We start from the raw sequence: 18,121 nt of genomic DNA, 5'->3' as shown, positions 1-18,121 counted from the left end.
CTTCAATTTCTCTTCTACGAGGTACAGACAAGTATAGTTGCTCCAGACGTAGATCACCTTACCTTGGCGTTACACTGAAGAATGTATTCATTATTAGCAAGAGGCTTAGAGAGCAGTAGGAAATAAGAAGCCTTGGCAGATAAGAGGATGAAAATAACAGTGGTATAAAAGATAAAGTGAGGCAGGAAAGGTGTATAAATAGGGGCGGAGAATGGGACTGCAGGATGACATTGATAATGCCAGCCTTCTAAGGGTTAAAAGATGACTTCTCAGCTTTTGAAGTTAAATGTCCTAAAAGTAGCCAACAAATGTTGGGGTTCATGTGCAGGTGGTTCTTTACTGAGGCTGTATCACGAGCCGTTTCCTCGACAAAGACAAAATAGAAAATCAAAGGCAACTGTTTTAACCATTTCCAGCCAACTATAATATAGCAGAATATCTAAAAAGCAGCTGTTAAGGTAAAATACAACCAAAAAAAAAAAACATGATTTTTTTTTTTGTAAGAAACATTAAAAGCAAGATTATAGGTACCTTAAAGAGACAAGCAAACCTGTCTAAACCCCCTGTTTGTGTTGTATGTGTCTGTGTGTTTGGTCATACAAATCCTGCATTCAAACCTTTTTTTTACAAGTGAAGTCTCTTCCAATCCTTTAAAAAAATTATATTTCCACTATTTTATGTTGGTCTTTATCAATAAATTAATTTGAATGAGGCAAACTAAATTTCAGATTTGTATGCAGTTTTACATGATATCTGTACAAACACACAAGTATTATATGAACATACACACAAAATAATACTTACAACAGGCATCTAAAATGAAAATAAATGGAAATAAAACAAATCACACTGTCTAATGGAAGATACATAAATGTCTTAGCACAAGGGGATTTAAAAAGCAGGTTTATGCATTTTTTGCTCAATGCACCTTGCGAACCTTTTTGAGCCCTAAATTATGGCTGGAGAGGGTTAAAACCACAACCACGGGACACAAAAATAAATCAGGTAACTGAGAGAAAGACAGGGAGGGCTTGGGAAAGGTGGACGAGAACAAGTATTTCTAGGTACCAAGGTAGCTCCCTGATGGGACAAGGCAGGCTCGTGGAATGTGATGTCCAGTGGAAGAGATGGTTGACGAGCCCAGGTACTGTGCAGAGCACTGATGTGTGAAGATGGAACAGTGGACGATTCAGAGGGTGGAACAAATAGAAACATCTGTTGACTGGGTGGGTGTCCGTCGCTGACATTGCTCCCTCCATCTGTTTTGTAGTAAGAAGTTTGTGGGATGGATTGAGCTGCAGAACAGTCTTGAGGTTGGTACAATTGATGAGGCGGAGGCGAGTGGAACTCCCCAGCATCGGAGGAGGTCATGGAGTCGCTTGAAGGCTCAGGACTAAGCTCTTTAGGTCCGTGAAGAAGTAGGCTGCCTGGAGGAAGGGGCAGCTCCGGGCTCACATAGCTGTACAGTTCTTCAGTGACGGGCTGCAGTCGACTGCACAAGCCAGGGTTTCCAGCTGCTTCCTCCAGGTTAAGGTCCATGGAGCCCCTACGGGCTCGGTAGAGTCTGGATGCCAGCATGGCTGGGTCAGCCTGTAGGTTGTGCATGTGGAATTCAAAGGCGGTGCTCGGCTCGGATGCATGAGCCAGCACGGGTGGTGCGGAATGGGAAAAAGAGTGGGGCTGATAGCCTGGATCTGCAGGTGTGGTTTGCTGGGGCGCAGAGGCGGAGCTAGACACACTCATGGTAGGCAGTTGCGGGATGGGGCTGTGGGTTAAGCGCATGTGGCTTTGGACATGAGGGTGTAGGTAAGCTGTCCCAGGCTGTGATTGAGTCTCATAGGCCAAGCTGGCGGCAGCAGCAGCTTGCATTTGCTGATGGAAGCTGATCTGGCTTATCTGATGTGCAGTCATAGGGTAGCCACCGTAGGCCATGGCTTCAAGATGGTCCATTAATGCAGCCTGGTTGAGGCTGAGTCTGCGTACAGTTTCCTCTTGCTCAGCCCTCATATCCTTATATCCATATAGCGACTCCGCTGGGGGCTGTAGGTGGAGTGGCTCAGCCAATCTTTGAGCTGCTATCCCGGGCATCATGAACAGGGCGGGTTCGACGCCGACACCAAGGGCCTCCACGCCAGAGAACGGGTGCAGGCTGCTGCCGTAGCTACGGTGGAAGGCGGGCTGGAAGTGACGAGTGTGGGCCTCTAGGATGGAGGTGCTCTTGCGCCGCTGCACATTGAAAGCTTTAGGCGTGCAAGATGGCGGAGGGGAGAATGAGACGGGCCGTTCCGGGATGGTGGGGAAAAAGAGCGGGGGCTCGACCAGACCTGAGCCTCCTCCACCGTACGGCTGACTCACTGATTGTGGCTGCAGTGACAATAACATACAGCATCTTTGTGAGGAAGTAGAAAAGGCAGCATCATAAAATTCACAAAGCAAGAAGAAAAACAGAAAGAGAGAGAGAAAATAAAAAAAAGATAACAAGTGAAAAAACAGCAGATAATATTCATCCCATCAGGCAAAGATGTCTCAATGACAATAGAATAAATCAAGAGATTTTTAAATGCTTAATGAGTTGTAGAAACATGACAGCGACAGATTTTCAATTAAATACAGATGCTTCACAGACTGTGGGGCCAAGGAACCATTTTTAATGATTGCAGTTCATGGCAATCTGTATTTAATGTGAGCACAGGGTTCCAGTGGAGTGGGCCAGGGTAACACGGGTATTTGAAAGGGGTTTTAAGATTGACCTGTAGTCAGTAAAAAAGCAACCCTGAGCCTTTAACTTACAAGAGGAGATATAAATAAGCTATTTACACTCGTGATACAGTACACAGTGGCTAATTCGTGAAATTGTATTAAATTGCATAAGACGCCAGTTTTAGCTAGATTAACGGTAACATTACTAAGCGGTTAACAGCAAATTATTTGGGACTAGGCAGTTTGAAAAATGGCTGCTGTGTGCATTTTTAAGTCCAATAATAGCTTTAGCGTTAACAGTGTGATATAGCTTGGCACTATGAGATGGTTGGGTCTAAATTCAATGTTCTTGGATTCTGAACAGCACACTTTGATTTAATAATGTAGCAAGTTGCCATTTACAGTTTTTAGATCACACCTTTTGTGTTTCTTTTGCTATTAGGGATGTGAACATTTGCCCTAACCACAATTAAATTATATTGCATCAATTTAGATTACATTGGCTTTTCTTATTCTTATACAATTATTCTTTACAGATACCCGGGTTGTACCCAAGTCCAGCTCAGTGGGAGAACCCTGGTTCACTGGGAGACACTAACATACAGGACTGGCAAAGATTGCTGGGAGGCTGGCACGGCGACGGGGTGGGGCCGAGTGAAGGGGCAGGACGCTCTCCAGTGCTTTAGACAATCGACCCGCAAACGTCTCCCCATCTGGCCTCCCCAGCCGGGGTGAGAGTGGGGCTGATGCGACTGGAGGAGGGGTGGAAGGTGGCTTGGGAGGGCACGACAGAGCAGAAGTGGTAGAAAAGCAGGGCACGCAAACAGACATGCTACGACCACGACGACGGGGGAGAGGTTGAGGAGGCTGGAGACGAAGGAGGGGAATTGTCTATTAACCACAATGGAACACGAATGGCACAAAAAGAACAAAAGCCAAATAACCAAAAGGAAACTATAAAGAAACATTTGATTCAAGATTAAATATCAACATCACATTCTAGGATGATAGACAGAAAAAGAACGACATTGATCTACGATAAATCTTGACCTAGAAATGTTCAAATCTGCTGTCGAGTAAGACAAAAAGAATGAGCCTGGTTCAATCGATGACTCATTATGTTTCAAAAAAAAATAAAATAAATTGTTTTACAATGACCAACACGTTATCAGAAAAATTTATGCTATGAAATTATTGCATGTGACAGAATACCAAAACCTGACTCATGAATTGCGAGCAGATTTTGTTGCAGATTTTGAAATTAAAGTAATACTTTTCTGAACCAATCTGAGATTAATTGTTACAGAGAAACTTGGTTTGTTAAAGCCTGGAAAATATAAGTGGGTAAGAATAAGTCACTAAAGTAATGGCACTAAAAATGACATTGTCATTGCTTAAGCAGCATTCAGACTCCAAGAAATCTACAGCATAGACAGTCTACTACGTAGATGCAAACTGCATGTTTGCAATGTATGTTAGCAAAGTCCACGAAAACATCACAGAAAATCCAGAAAATTTTTTATGATAAAGAACAACATAAACAGATGTAGAGAATATATACAGTAAAAACAAAGACCACAAACAGCATATTGTGTATAAAAACAGAAGAACAAAAATAAAAGTAAAATAACAGTCATCAGTGCCATGCAGACTTCTAATATCACTTTGAGTCTTAACAAATAAGCAAAGCAACCATTCCAAGTCAAAGTCAGATAAGACTGTATTTATTTATAAAAACCATTGTTATAAAATAAATACTTATAAGTTATAACCAGAGAAAATTAGAGTAATAAAGAGAGATAAAGGTGTGTGCTTATGACTAAAGTATTTCAGGCTCTATGGAAAATAATAATACATCTAAATCTAAATAATTCAAAACTAATGAGTGAGAAGAGATGAGAAACTTTAAAAAAAGTAAAATTCCCTGAGAAAGATCTTTGCATGCCTTGACACTGATGAGACAAACTGATCATGGTTTAAGTGCCCAGGATGTCAGGACAACATACAGCTTGACACTAAAGAGAAACAAGAAGTGATGGAGGCCTACCAGTCTGCACACACAGCATGATATACTGCTACAGTACATGGCACTGCCTTTTTGAGATGAATGAAAAATACTGATATGAAACAAACAAAAACAAATAAGGTAAAGTAACCCAAAGAATGTACTAAAATGCATAGTGGATGAAGAGGGAGTGGCAGCTCAAATACACGTGGGGAGTGGAAATACACTCGGCAGTCAGAAAAAATTGAGAGAGAGTGAGTGAGAGAGAGAGAGAGAGAGAGAGAGAGAGAGAGAGAGAGAGAGAGAGAGAGAGAGAGAGAGAGAGAGAGAGAGAGAGAGAGAGAGAGAGAGAGAGAGAGAGAGAGAGAGAGAGAGAGAGAGAGAGAGAGAGAGAGAGAGAGAGAGAGAGAGAGAGAGGCTGTATGAAAATAATCAAACCCAGTAAGAGTGTAGACATTATGGCTTTGCTCTCCATTCTCATGCATCATCCATTTAGTGTCTGATAATAACAAACGATCATTCAATTCTAAACACATGCAACTACAAATAAATCACATTCAAATGTCAAACAACAACTGATCATTAATTCATGATTCATTTGTTTCTCAATCAAGGCTAGATGATGCTCATCTCCGTATTGCTTCATTAGCTTACCAATGTTTGAAAAAGAGCAGCTTTGTCATAATTACAGCAGAAATACCAAAAAATAATCCGTTGAATATTGTATTGGACAATGGGTAGCCTTCGAGTCAAAAAGGTTGAGAACCACTAGTTTAGGCCCAATTTCAAAGCTGCTTTGACTTTTCCGGCACCTAATGAGAATATCTGCTTTCCGCACTTCAACAGCTTAGTGCAACAGTGACATTTTTGAGAAGTTTTGTGGTGTACTGATCACTGTTTTGGTTGGAAAATTGCTACTGGAATATTGTAACATAATAAGTTTGGAATTCGTCACTAGGCGGTAGCTTCATAAAACGGCCCCACAGGAGCAGATTAAGGATGTAAATATGTGACCTGCTGTGATCTCAGTTAGGTGGCGAGTTCTTGACTTGGCCCTTCATTTTCTGGGACTTACCATGGGCTGCTGGGGGTATCCGGTGTGCTGTTGGGGAGCTTGAGAGCTGGGAGGGTAGGCACCCTGTCCAGGCACCTGCTGCTGTTGCGACGTTGCAGGAGAACTATACGACATGCTTAGCTGGCTGAGGTGAGGTTCTGAGAACACGGATGAACCCTGACCACTCTCAAGCGTCACATCAGCCGCTGGGAAAAGATATGACATTCATAATTAAATAGGAATGACAGTTAAATCAATCCAGATGGGTTGTATCTAACACTTACAGGTCATTCCACTTTGCATGTACTGAAGCTGCTGGTCTGCATCGGGCTCCTCACCCTCAGGGTGGACAAAGCCAGGAGTTGGAGGCTGGGAACCACACTGACTCTGTGCAGAACCTTGAGTTCCTTGAGGGCCGACCACGTTCTTCAACGACTCGCTGGACAACTGCTTCTGCTCTTCCGCTTGCTTGCGTTTCTCTTGCTCTGCTCGCACCTGCTGCCGTTGCTCTCGTTTGCGGCAGATCAGAGACACACGGTCCCTGATGGCCTTCGCCATGGTTTTGTGGTCACCCTCGCAAACATAGCCCGACTCAACCTGCATTCCAACACAGCATATGTTACCATCTCTGTGTGCAACCTCAGATTCAGAAACTCGTTGATAAACCCACCATTTCCTGAGCCACATCTTCTGGGACATCTCGATGGAGGTCGAAGGAGAACTCAATGGCTTCATTGTCTTTGTATTTGCCTTTCAGTTTCTTGACATCTTCAATGCGCAACCAGAGCTTGATGGCGATCATCTCCCCATCATCTTCCTCAGCCAGTTCCACCCGCACCCCAGTCTCCTCCTGGAAGAAGGCATGGTTCAAAAGGTCCTTGATGGCGTATCTGTTAAAGAAGAGGCAAAATTCACTTTACAAGCAAACAAGGCAAAAGACGTTAAATAAGGATAGCCGATCAATAAAATAAAAAAAAATGCAGAATCACATGGCTGAAAAAGATCAGCCAATCACATTTAAACTGATTTAGAGGCACAAGGTGGAACATTGGGGTTTTCCAGGATGGAGTAAAAAAAAAAACAGAGTCACTGAATGGGGTTGATGCAGGGTAAGTGAAGACGAGCAAAATAAATTTGAAATGTAGAGGACATGAGGCCTTGAATTTGATTGTCAAATTGATCTTTAATGGGTTTCAGAACTTTCCAGACTGTCCCCATAAGGGAAGTTTGATAACTTGGTGCCATTCTATGGCGATGTCACATGAATTTAATTTTATCATCCCCAGACCATGTGGTGATAAACATTCTATGCAACATTTTATCCTGTTGCATTTAAATTGTATTGAACAAACTCACTGTCCATTCACAACTTAACAACTATACACCTAAAAAACAGGAGACATCAGAGGGAATCTATGAATAATTAACAAGGACTATCTAATAAGGACTAATAAGATTAGCACAGACCAACGCATTAAACCACCAAGGAAGTATGCACTACTGTACATTTAAAGAGAGCTGATCCATATCACCTGCATGGAATGATACATATAAGGGTAAAAAGATAAGATTGCACAATCGTTTTTTACTAAGGCAGACCTTTAACACTGAGGAGGAAAAAAACCCTCAAGTGAGCTCTGTTGATTAGCTGGGTACAGTAGGCATCAGCTTTTCCAGTGCTTCATCAGCGGAACATCAGACGTCGTCTCACCTTACGCTCGACACGCTGTTTGTGATTTTCCATTAATTGTTTTATGCATTTTGCTTAAGCAAACCAGAACGTCAGCTTTATGACTTTCCACTAATAATTAGGAAAAAGTACTTTAAATGGTGATCAAGGTCATTTAAAATAAATTTTGGTTAAAATATAAATACAAAACCACCGTTTTGACTTGGACGTTTAGGTAGTTGCTCTAAAAAGGACTTTAAAAGAAGGCAGTCTGGTCAGGGCTTATGTTTTGCTGTGGCTCGAGGACATTGCACACTCTTCGCTGGCTTGGCGTGATCACAGATCTGTTTCACTGAGTGGCTCGTTGCTGGAATCTTTCCAAAGCAGCGCGTGGGAATCCGCTTATCTGCTGCTACTGCGCACAGAGGATGCGATATACCCTCACGTCAGCAGACTCATGCGGGCAGACTCATGCCACACGTCGCTGAGAACTGAGGTCTGACTAGATGAATGAGTTCTGTGAATACAGTGTTGGCGTGTGTAGTAGGCACAGTCTTACCTTTCATCTTTGTTTTGCTGAATACATCCCTCAATGATCTCTTTCACCTCTGGAATGGCTACCTTGTCGAAACTGCCAGGTTTAACTCCCTGTGGGGTAAAACACAAAGGAACTTTAAATCAACATGTCTTTTATGCTGTGAAAGAAACCCTTTTGGAGCTCCACATGGACTCCTCAAAAATACATTTGGTGCATGCTTTTTGCGCTTTAATGCCTGCCAGGTAAAAATCATCTGATCAATCCCTCAACAAACCACACAATTTGAGATATTATACATGCCCACAAATGGCAGAAGATGAGCCAAAGTTTAATACATAGGGTTAAGAGTTTTTTCAAATCCCTAAACACGCAACTATTACCATTAATAAACGTTTTTTTGATGGGGTAAGTGTGCATGTGGTTTGCATTATAGAAACCCATGACATTTTAGATAAAGTTGCTTATCTGGCAGGCTATTTAATTTTGCTGAACAGTTACCTTTTCATTCAATAAGCCACGAGTTTTTAAACTTGAAGGAAAAAACCCTTGAAAAGCACTATACAAATAAATTTGAACTATGAATAATTATTCTGAATAATATTTTGAAGAAAATGTTTTAAATATTTATTTTGGCTTTAGTACAATGACAATATATTTATTCAATTATTCATTGATTTAATTTGAAAACCCCTGATTTAAGATAACATAAAAACACTGACACAGAGTTGCTTTATAGATTAATTCAATATCTAATGCAAGATGAGGGTACACACAAGTAAGAGTTTTGCTCTACAAAAAGCCAATTTTACTATCAAATATTGTTAAATATTTGATACCCATCATTTACTTCAATCCTTTAAGAATACAAGCAAAAAGTTGGTTATCTTGGGGTAAATGATTAGTTAATTGTATTAAATTTCACTTTGACTCTATAAATCAGAACGGATTTATTGCAATCTAACACCTCTACCATGCAACAAAACCAGCATCCTACAAATCAGTCTTACTGAATAAAAAATAATCGGCTACTTTTCCCACATTTTTTTTTTTTTTAATATTCTCAAATAACCTTTTCAAAATCATTTAACATAAAAAAAACCTACCTAGAGCTATGCTGTCAAAACCACCCAAGACAAAAAGAGTGCAAGAAACTTACACGTGAAATCCTGGAACACTGTGTTGCTTTACAGAGTGGTCTTCCTGAACTATTACTCCCCCTGTCTCAGCATTACCTCCTTATATAAGTCTGTAACCCCCCTCAAATTCCAGTGCCAAACAAAGTTAAGGATGACAGAGCATCTAACAGAATTAAGTCAGAACGCAAAGTATTCCGATAACAAGGTGATTTAAAAAGCTTGTTAAGGACGCTGTGAACGGGTCCCCTAAAGCCAGATACATGCTGGTCCTCTGCTCTCCTACCAGTTAACAAAAGAAGAAAATTAGAAGCAATCATTTTGTATTTAACAAAGCAGAGAGAGAGGAAGGCTCCTGGAACAGCTGGAGGTGGATGTAAAAAAGGAACAAAAGCAATCTTCAACTTCTACTCTGGCCAACTCATAAGCATACTGAAGAAAACAATTTTCTGGTTGAACTCCTTCAAGGCCACACACTGAAATTACTTTTCAGGGCTGGAAGATACAGACAAAGGACTGGTACATTATATCCAAACTAGCACACCCTAAGTCTCTTTGATATTCTATTTTTGTTTTGTTTTTTTGATTGCTTTGTAATTCATGTCATCGACAAGTCTCTGCTCAAGCTGCACAATTTTAAGGTATCATTCATATCTGTAGGACAAATGGTGCATGCATGATATTACATCAAGTATAATCCTCAGCAGAAGCACATTCATAGACAACATTCATATGATTTTACACCACAAATCTGATGCCATTGTTGTGAAACCAATTTCCGAGTGAATAAACGGGAACACTCTGTCCAGCTGCAGTGCTATTGACTTCGGATCCACCTCTAAAGCCTTTGCTTTAGTTTAACCACAACATTATTGAAAGGCAAGATCTACATTGCAGTCAGACCATTCCATGGACACCTCAGTAAAATGGTCAGCCCGAAACCACTCCATGCTCCCTGATTTGAGATTACAGGCAGAAATTGCAGACGCTTGGAAAGAGAGAACAAATCTAAACCATTTCATTGTAATGAAAGCATTTACTCTGGGCCGAGATGGGAAAAGTCCCGCATCTGTCTGTAAGGGCAACCTCGGGTCCACTGAGCTTAAAATGCTTTCTGATTTCGTAAAGCTTAAATTGCTTCTCTCAGTGAACTGTTGTGCATGTGCGATTGGATTTCATGAGATTAAAAAGCCTTCAGGCAGGGTGGACGGAAGCTTTCCAGACAGCTGGACAAAACCGGAGTGGTGAAATATAGGATGTACCCTGCACTTTCCAAAGCTAACAGGTAGAAAGAGATAACCACCTCTACACCTGACTCAAGAGTGCTGCTGATCAAAATAAATGTTGCTGTACCACCATGTTGACCAAACAAAAGCACTCTAGAACCTTTTACACTCCAGCGTTCAGGACGTTTTCTATATCCAGAGCTGTTCTTACCAAGTTATGCAGTGAAAATATACACTTACGGTCATAAAAACAACAAGAAAACTGATGTTTTGATTAACAAAAACATTAAAGTTGTCTAAAACAGTCAAATAGACACAGGATTCAGTATGGAGAATCAGTACTGCTCCCTACTGGTGAACCCCTTATTGGCTTACCACAATCCTTAGCCAGTTGTTTTCAACCCCTACTGATCATATTTTCAACTTCCAGCATCATATGATCACCCTAATGACCTGAACGAGAATAAAAAAGCTTATGACTGCCTTATACTCCCTCCTCCTCTCTGCCAATGATATTAAAGGACAGCAAAGAAGAGAAAAACTGATTTTTAAACTGACAATTTATAAACTGCAATAACATGACTGGCCTTTTCCAGCCTTCTAACAATGGTCTTGGATTCATATATAGCCGTACTCTCAGGGACATTAACCTCGATTGTTCTGACAACAACATTGTACTGTATATCCATAAATAGATGGACAATTTTAACCACTTTCAATGAGAATTACATCACAATGGCTTAAAAGAGGTCTGAAATAAATAAATCCCAGAGAAACTGAAAAAAATAATTGTGGAATATTTTGACTTCAAATGAAACTAATCAGTCAAACATGAAGCAAATAACATTAAAGCTGGAGAGAGCGATTGTTCGAGCCAGAGTCTGACTTCATGGAAAGTCAACACATGACGCACTACAAGCTGATATCAGTGACGGCTGTAAAGCTGATTTAATTAAAGCTAAATCTTTTATTGCGGCTGGCAAAAAAAAAAAAAAACCTTAGACATCCAGATATCCAACGGTTTTACTTTTCGACAATTACATCTTACTGGGTGGGTCTGGGATAAGGTTGGGCTGTATGACAAACAGAAAACTGGTAAAAATGAAAAAGATCTTAAGTGGTGCATCATAAAGTGAGTATTTTTTTGTTGTTTTTTAACAGCAGCTTTGAAAGTAGCTCATCCAATCAGAATTTAAAATCACAATGATCAGTTTTATAATGTTAGTAATACAGTTGAGTCTTTTGTTTCTAACTCAAGTTTTTGCACTGATCCCAGACTTATTTTTTTTGTTCATTGTACATTTTTTCTTGTGATTTTCATCCCTCAAATTCCAAAACAAATAAATAAATAAAAATCAAATGAAATTAAATACAATTTATTTCTAAAATAATTAATTCACTAGCTTATCCAAAAATAGGCGCTGCCAGATAGATATTAAAATATTAACTTTTTTCCCCCATTTATGTCTGTCCAACAATAACTACACTACCATTCAAAAGTTTGAGGGCCATTTTTTTTTATGGAAATACTTTTATTCAGCAAGATGCATTAAATCAAAAGTGACGGTAAACACATTTATAGTGTTAAAAATGAGTTTTATTTCAAATATATGCTCAAATAACTCAAATAAATAAATCTCTATTCATCAGAGAATCCTAAAAAAAATTATATCACAGTTTCAACAAAAAGTTTAAGCAGCACATCTGGTTTCAACATTGATTATAATAAGAAATGTTTTTTATGCACCAGATCAGCATGTTAGAAGACTGGAGTAAGTGAAAATTCAGATTTGCCATCACAGGAATAAATTGCATTTTCAAATATATCAAACTGAAAACAGTTATTTTAAATTGTAATAATTTTTCCACAATATTACAGTTTTTTTTACTGTGTTTTGACAAAATAAATGCAGTCTTGGTGAACATAATAAATGCAGACTTTCCAAAAATCTTACTTGTGATACTGCTATTATGATATAAAAGTACAATTTTGGTCATACCGCCTACTCCTAGTGTAAAACTATGTATTTGTTTGACATAGTTATAATGTTGCTTACATAATCTCGTATGCAGTGTAACGCCCCCAGCTGTGGGCAGGTTTCAGTGAGCGCAACAAAAAAAGCTGCTTTTATTGAATTATTTCATAAGCAGAGGCCTGAGGAATGTGTGGGCGTAATGACAGAGCTGGTGAAGATTATAGCGGAAGGAGAGAGAGAAAAATACCCAAAATGATAGAGGGATGGAGAGCTAGCAGAGGTGTGCGAGGGTACTCACACTGGTGACTCGGCGATAGATTTGAGCGGGGTTCTGACACTCGGAGTACGGGTACTCAGAGGTTGCCATCTCCAGCATGCACATTCCGAAGGCGTACACATCCACCGACTCGTCGTATTTTTCCTCGTACATCTCAGGCGCCATGAACTCAGGGGTACCTTAAATCAAAAGAACCATTCAGAACTCTCAGTGCCTGAGATCTCTACTCACCCCAGCAGGGCCGGGGAGAGGAAGGGAGAGAGGAGGAGGACAATGGCACTGTTGCTCCGTACGGCCCTGAGAGGAGAGAAAGAGGGGAAGCAAAAGATATGGAGAAAAGGACAAAAAAAAAAAAAAAGAGGAAGGGGGAAAACCGGCCTCAGTTATTTAGCAGTGAAAGAATCCAGTTTTTCTCTGCAAGGCCTTTAGATTTTCTCTGTCAGCACGTCAGACTAGTGCACCAAGCGGCCAAGCGTCATCTCGCAAAAAGGAAGTTGATATAAGACAGACGCACATGCGTTGGTGCAGGTTAGTTTTAGAGCTGATTGATGGCCTTCAAAACCGTGTTGATCTTTACAACACGGCTGTGCCGCCAACACACTAAATGAGGAACTGGACAGCAGTGGGCGACTAGCTATGGAACTTGATCTATGTCAACAACACAGTTATGGAAAACACATGACCGACTCACCTTTCTGCCTGTAATGGGAGAATGTTAAGTAGGTTTATGCACAGAGCAAGCCCATAGCTAGTGAGCAAAGACTCTCGTGCACTAGCGTGCGTTAAAAGGCCTTGCACAGAAAAACAAGCTAAAATATAGATTCATATTTGAAATATTTCCGTTTTTGGGGTAGGTTGCTTGTTGACTTACCATTCTTACTTGCCATTTTTTAGAATACTTACTGAACTGCAGGACATTAAATAATCCATACAGTGGAGTGAGACCAGCTGAGATTATAGCCCTACAGCTTAAAAGGAAAAAATTCTCAAAAACCAAGAGAAAAAAGAAAAAAAAAACTAAACAAAAAATGGAAACAAGTAAATTTTGGAGGAAACAGAGAGAAGGGATCCAGAAAGAAATGTATCACAATATCTAAACCATCTGAAAGGAAGAGGGGGAAACCCTGATGAGGCGATCAGGAAAACCTTTGGAAAAAGATGTTTGACATTACTGGCAGCAAGAGAATCTCTAGAATTATAATAATTATAGACCACAGGTTCCAGACCAAAATGTTTATTCTGTTAATATCACATGTGAAAAATCCTCATAGCACACTTACTAACAAAGCATTATCCACCATGTGGCTTTGTTGGTATTTGCAAGGCATATATTACCCAAAATACCCCAGAGTTTATGGAAACTTAAAGTGTTTTCACCTGTTGTATTTACAGGCCAATTAGTTCCAGGTGGGAAACAGCAGGATCTAAAGGTGTTCCCCCAATTTATAAGAAGTTCTCCTCTGGTTTTCCCTCATCTCCACCCATAATTAAAACTAGTGTTATTGGCTGCCTGGAAAACTGTGGTCTAAGGTGAACAGTGTAGCTCAGAGCTACAGCATGCCTTAAATATCTGAGCATAACTGATTGCAAATGCCCCACCTTCCCAATTTCACCTCATCATTGAAAAGACAAGCAGTGACATGACACACATTTTGAATTGTATAAGCCAAGGTGAACTGACTTGGGAGGTGGGGAAAGCAAAAAAGTTTGAACGCTGGGTCGTACCTATGACACTTTTAGCGAATGAAGAGCGCTTGAGGGTGGCCAAGCCCAGATCGCCGATCTTAACGGAGCCGGTGGGTCCGGTGATGAAGATGTTGTCACACTTAAGGTCCCGGTGAATGATGGGAGGAGCTCTGGTGTGGAGGAAGTGCAGGCCCTTGAGGATTTGTCGGCACCAGCTCCGCAAAACCTTTATCTTCATCACCTTGAAGCGCTTCAGATACCTGAGGAACAAAGAGATTAGAGTTGAGAATTAGGGCAATGTTCTTCTTCACTGAACAGCCATAATGATATTGTTTAAGACCTTGACAGAGTAAAAACAAACAGCAGATGTTTCAACGGAAGATGATACGTGTCTACAGCTCTCTGTTTTGGCGGTCATGACTGGGATGGAAAATTTCAACCAATGAAACCATAAATGGAATGAAAATCAATGAGAAAACTCTCCCCTCAACAACAGCTCAATCAGAACTCAGTTCAGCCCATATGAGGATCAGGGAGAATTAAACTATTTCACGATGATGGGTCTGGGTCTGGAAGCATCCATTTCGACAACTGTATTCTCTTCTGTGAGAAAGAGAAAGTCCCAGATAAAAGAGAGGACAACAGGGTGAGGAGGGCAGTACAGCACTTTCGATAGATTAGCTTGGCCTAATCAAATCTTTGAGCCAAGCCATAGCCTGGATTTGGCCTTGTAATCCTCATTACAACAATCTACTCAGTTCAGGCGCCCAGTTCCTAGGTGAAGATGGGCACAAGCTCACAAGCAAAACAGAACGTATACTCATTTGTTATGGGGATGTCACATGTCTTGAGAAGAATCAGATAAGTGAATTTTCTAAAGAAACATCTGTTTACGGATGATCGTAACAGTGACTTCAAAATATGATCCTTTCCTCTTCCTTTTCTGCTTCTCATAGTAATAGAAAAATGGTCGAATAACATAAGATCAGATGAAGTATAACTGGTTTTGCAGGCAGCATGTGAAGAGATATAGCAAGTCAAGCGTTTCTGTGTAAACATATTAGCTCTGTAGTTTGCTTAGTAAGACTGAAGCGAGCTATGAGTAGTGCTTTGCCCAATGGGAGGAGGTGGGTGGTGGAACAGGGCAGCTTTGATGGAGTGTGGCGGCTGACTGACAGGTCGGAGCGGAGCCAAGGGTAAGTCCCGAGGCGATACAGGAGAGAGCAACAAAGCCTGATTCAAAACTTTCTCATCACTCAACACACCCAGTGGCTCCCAGGGGGCCCCAACAGGCTGTTTTCCAGCTACACCAACAACTCTCTCTGCACTTCTTGAAACATTGAAGTAATTTAAAACAATCGTTCTGAACTTCATAAACAGTCTAAGGCCTGAAACATTCAAGAAAATATTATGAATTTTAATTGTCAGATTTATCTGATTTAGTTTTTTTTCCATCTGAAAAGTCTTTTTATGTACATGTGAAGAATATGTTTCTGTCCTAAATGTTGGATTTGAATGCGAACCAGGGAACCGGGACTTTTATGTGAACATAAAAGGACAGGAAGGGGTACAAAACTCTAGTGAGTCGTTATGTATTTGGCGACCCAGACAAAAACGAGAACACAGACTAGTTTAGGCATGGCCATGTCTGTTGGACGCTCCATTTCTACCTGACCTCTTGATCACTGTTTATCTTTGCGGTGTAGGAGCAGCCATGCAAACACCTCACATTGCCAGGATGCCAAAGCTGATGAACAAGCAAGCCTGACACTGTTTGTCATTTTTCCTTTTTCACTCATTTCCTCATTTCTCCTCCACTGTCTTTCTCCTTTCTCTCTCCTAGCAGTAACAGTGGTGTTCCTGTTGCTGTGAGCTGTGTGAAAGATAGCTAATTGAGTGTAACTGAGGCTCTGAGGATCATAGATCTTGGTAGGGACTTGTTGTATCCAGAAACTCATGTCAACAAATGATTACAATCAAATTTATTAATATGTTCTTATGTTAAAAGGACAACCCAGATTTATTCAGTAAACCAATTATATTCAATAGATCAATCTTCCTGCATTATTTATAGTTTCTCTCAGTGATGTCTTGTGTGCATGAGTCAAACTTTTTTTTTTTGTCATAATATTGCATGAAAACCTGATAACTTTCTATTATATGACCTTATTGTCTTGCAGTCAGGTATCAGTATTTAAGTGGGTTTTCATAACTGTGTGTGCATGTCAGAGCCCACACATCCACAGGAGGGGGCTGCTGGTCCAGTATGTGTCTGAAGCTCCAGCATCTGTTCAGTACCCACAATGCATGTCTCACATGACATGCCACTCTTCATCTGCAATCACTCTGGTAACAACTCTGGTGTTGAAAACTGGCTGGAGAAAAGGTTGTTCATCTGAATGCAGTACCACAATAAAATATTAACCCCAGCGGACTTTTTAAATTGCAAAAAAAGACAAATGCGACAGAACAAAAAAACTTAGTAAATCATCCTTTACATAATACCACAATACTAACAAAATAAATTGCATGTATTTGCTGATTTTTGCATCTGACCATTCATTCTTTAGGCAAACATATAATGGACAGACAATATAATATGAAAGTGGAACAGACACATTCTACACACGTTTTTAGGGTTCCTGACGTCATGAGCTCCGTCACCAGCACGATGCACTTGCGGCCTTTGGAAGGCGACTCCCATGAGTCGTAAAAACGCACAATGTTTGGGTGTTGCAGGCCTTTCAACATGCCAGCCTCTTCCTTGAAGCGCTGCCGCTCTGATTTCGACAGCTTCCGATCCTGCAAGGACAAGAACAGAAAAAAATACAAAACATTTAGCCACATACTTCATTTTAATGTAATGGAAACCATATTAAACAGCCGTTTATTGTAATTAATAATTTCTAAACTCAGGGATAAGGATTACAGATGTGCTTTAAATGAGATGCCATGGTTTTATGAACAACCACTACGGTTCAACTGGGGTCCACTCAACCTCAAATAATGTAACCCGACCCCCGATTCCTGCCATGCCTCCAAAAGAGCCCCTATAGACAAGGCATAAAGCACAGGAGGGGACAAGACTCATCTAGTTTAAACACAAAGTGGTCCTCTTATCCTGTGCTTAATGCCTGTACGGGCCACACACATGCACACACCAAAGGCTCCTATAAGATAAAGAAACAGCAAAGCACGGTGCAAAAGGTTCAACATGACCGGTCATGGAAAACGACACTACATCATCTCCCTTGACTCTCTAACCTACTCAAAAAACTTCTCTGATATTCTATCCAGGAGAGCCTGACCTATCAGAACAGTGCCAGGTAGACAGGGTTTTTGGATGAAACGCACCTCCCTGTGCATGAGGGTATCCAAGCGTTGATGTCATAGTTCCTTTCCGGTCAGGTTGTGCCCTTATCAGCAGTTTAAACAGTGTGTGCAAGCCCAATCATTAATCATTATTATGATTGCTCCAGCAACCGCCAGTGATGAATTAATCCAGTGGCACTTTGTGGAAAAAGGCCACTTTTCTGTGGCCTACTTTTACACAACCCCAGGGCTTAAATCATATGCATTACGTGAGCACTAATTCCATTCTGTGAAAGAGTCACCCTGCATACCTGGCGGCAAATTGCAACATGCATCTTATAAAAGCTATACATAAAAGTTCAGTGCATGAGGACATAGATTCCCTGGCTATCTGCAACCAGTCTATTTGGTGTCACTGATGTGCCACCATTCTAGAATGCTGATGGTGGCATTCTTTCTCCACATTAATGCAGACACACTCATTTGCTTCCCAAACTAACAACCGCACTAGCAGCAGGCATCTGCATCCCATTAAGTACCACTAA

The 18,121-nt window shown here is 40.7% G+C and overlaps 1 protein-coding gene across 16 annotated transcripts in view; it reads right to left on the bottom strand.

Annotated features, from left to right (window-relative positions):
- Window positions 1–18,121, bottom strand: part of wnk1b (WNK lysine deficient protein kinase 1b) — a 78,239-nt gene that overhangs the window by 23,450 nt on the left and 36,668 nt on the right. For 14 of the 16 annotated variants that reach the window (XM_079870254.1, XM_079870240.1, XM_079870250.1 and 11 more), the window contains exons 3-10: window positions 16,894–17,066; window positions 14,304–14,524; window positions 12,600–12,757; window positions 7,988–8,076; window positions 6,430–6,649; window positions 6,044–6,356; window positions 5,781–5,965; window positions 1,069–2,364 (exon numbers count right to left, since the gene is read on the bottom strand). In XM_079870254.1, the coding sequence (XP_079726380.1) occupies window positions 1,069–2,364; window positions 5,781–5,965; window positions 6,044–6,356; window positions 6,430–6,649; window positions 7,988–8,076; window positions 12,600–12,757; window positions 14,304–14,524; window positions 16,894–17,066 (2,655 nt within the window). The remainder of the gene's footprint in view (window positions 1–1,068; window positions 2,365–5,780; window positions 5,966–6,043; window positions 6,357–6,429; window positions 6,650–7,987; window positions 8,077–12,599; window positions 12,758–14,303; window positions 14,525–16,893; window positions 17,067–18,121) is intronic. The other 2 variants (XM_079870245.1, XM_079870246.1) reach the window with 1 other exon arrangement.

The sequence above is a fragment of the Squalius cephalus genome (assembly GCF_949319135.1).
Source record: "Squalius cephalus genome assembly, chromosome: 4".
Classification (NCBI taxonomy): Eukaryota; Metazoa; Chordata; class Actinopteri; order Cypriniformes; family Leuciscidae; genus Squalius; species Squalius cephalus.
The sequence above is the reverse complement of the archived record's forward strand: the minus strand, read 5'-3'. Positions and strand labels throughout refer to the sequence as shown.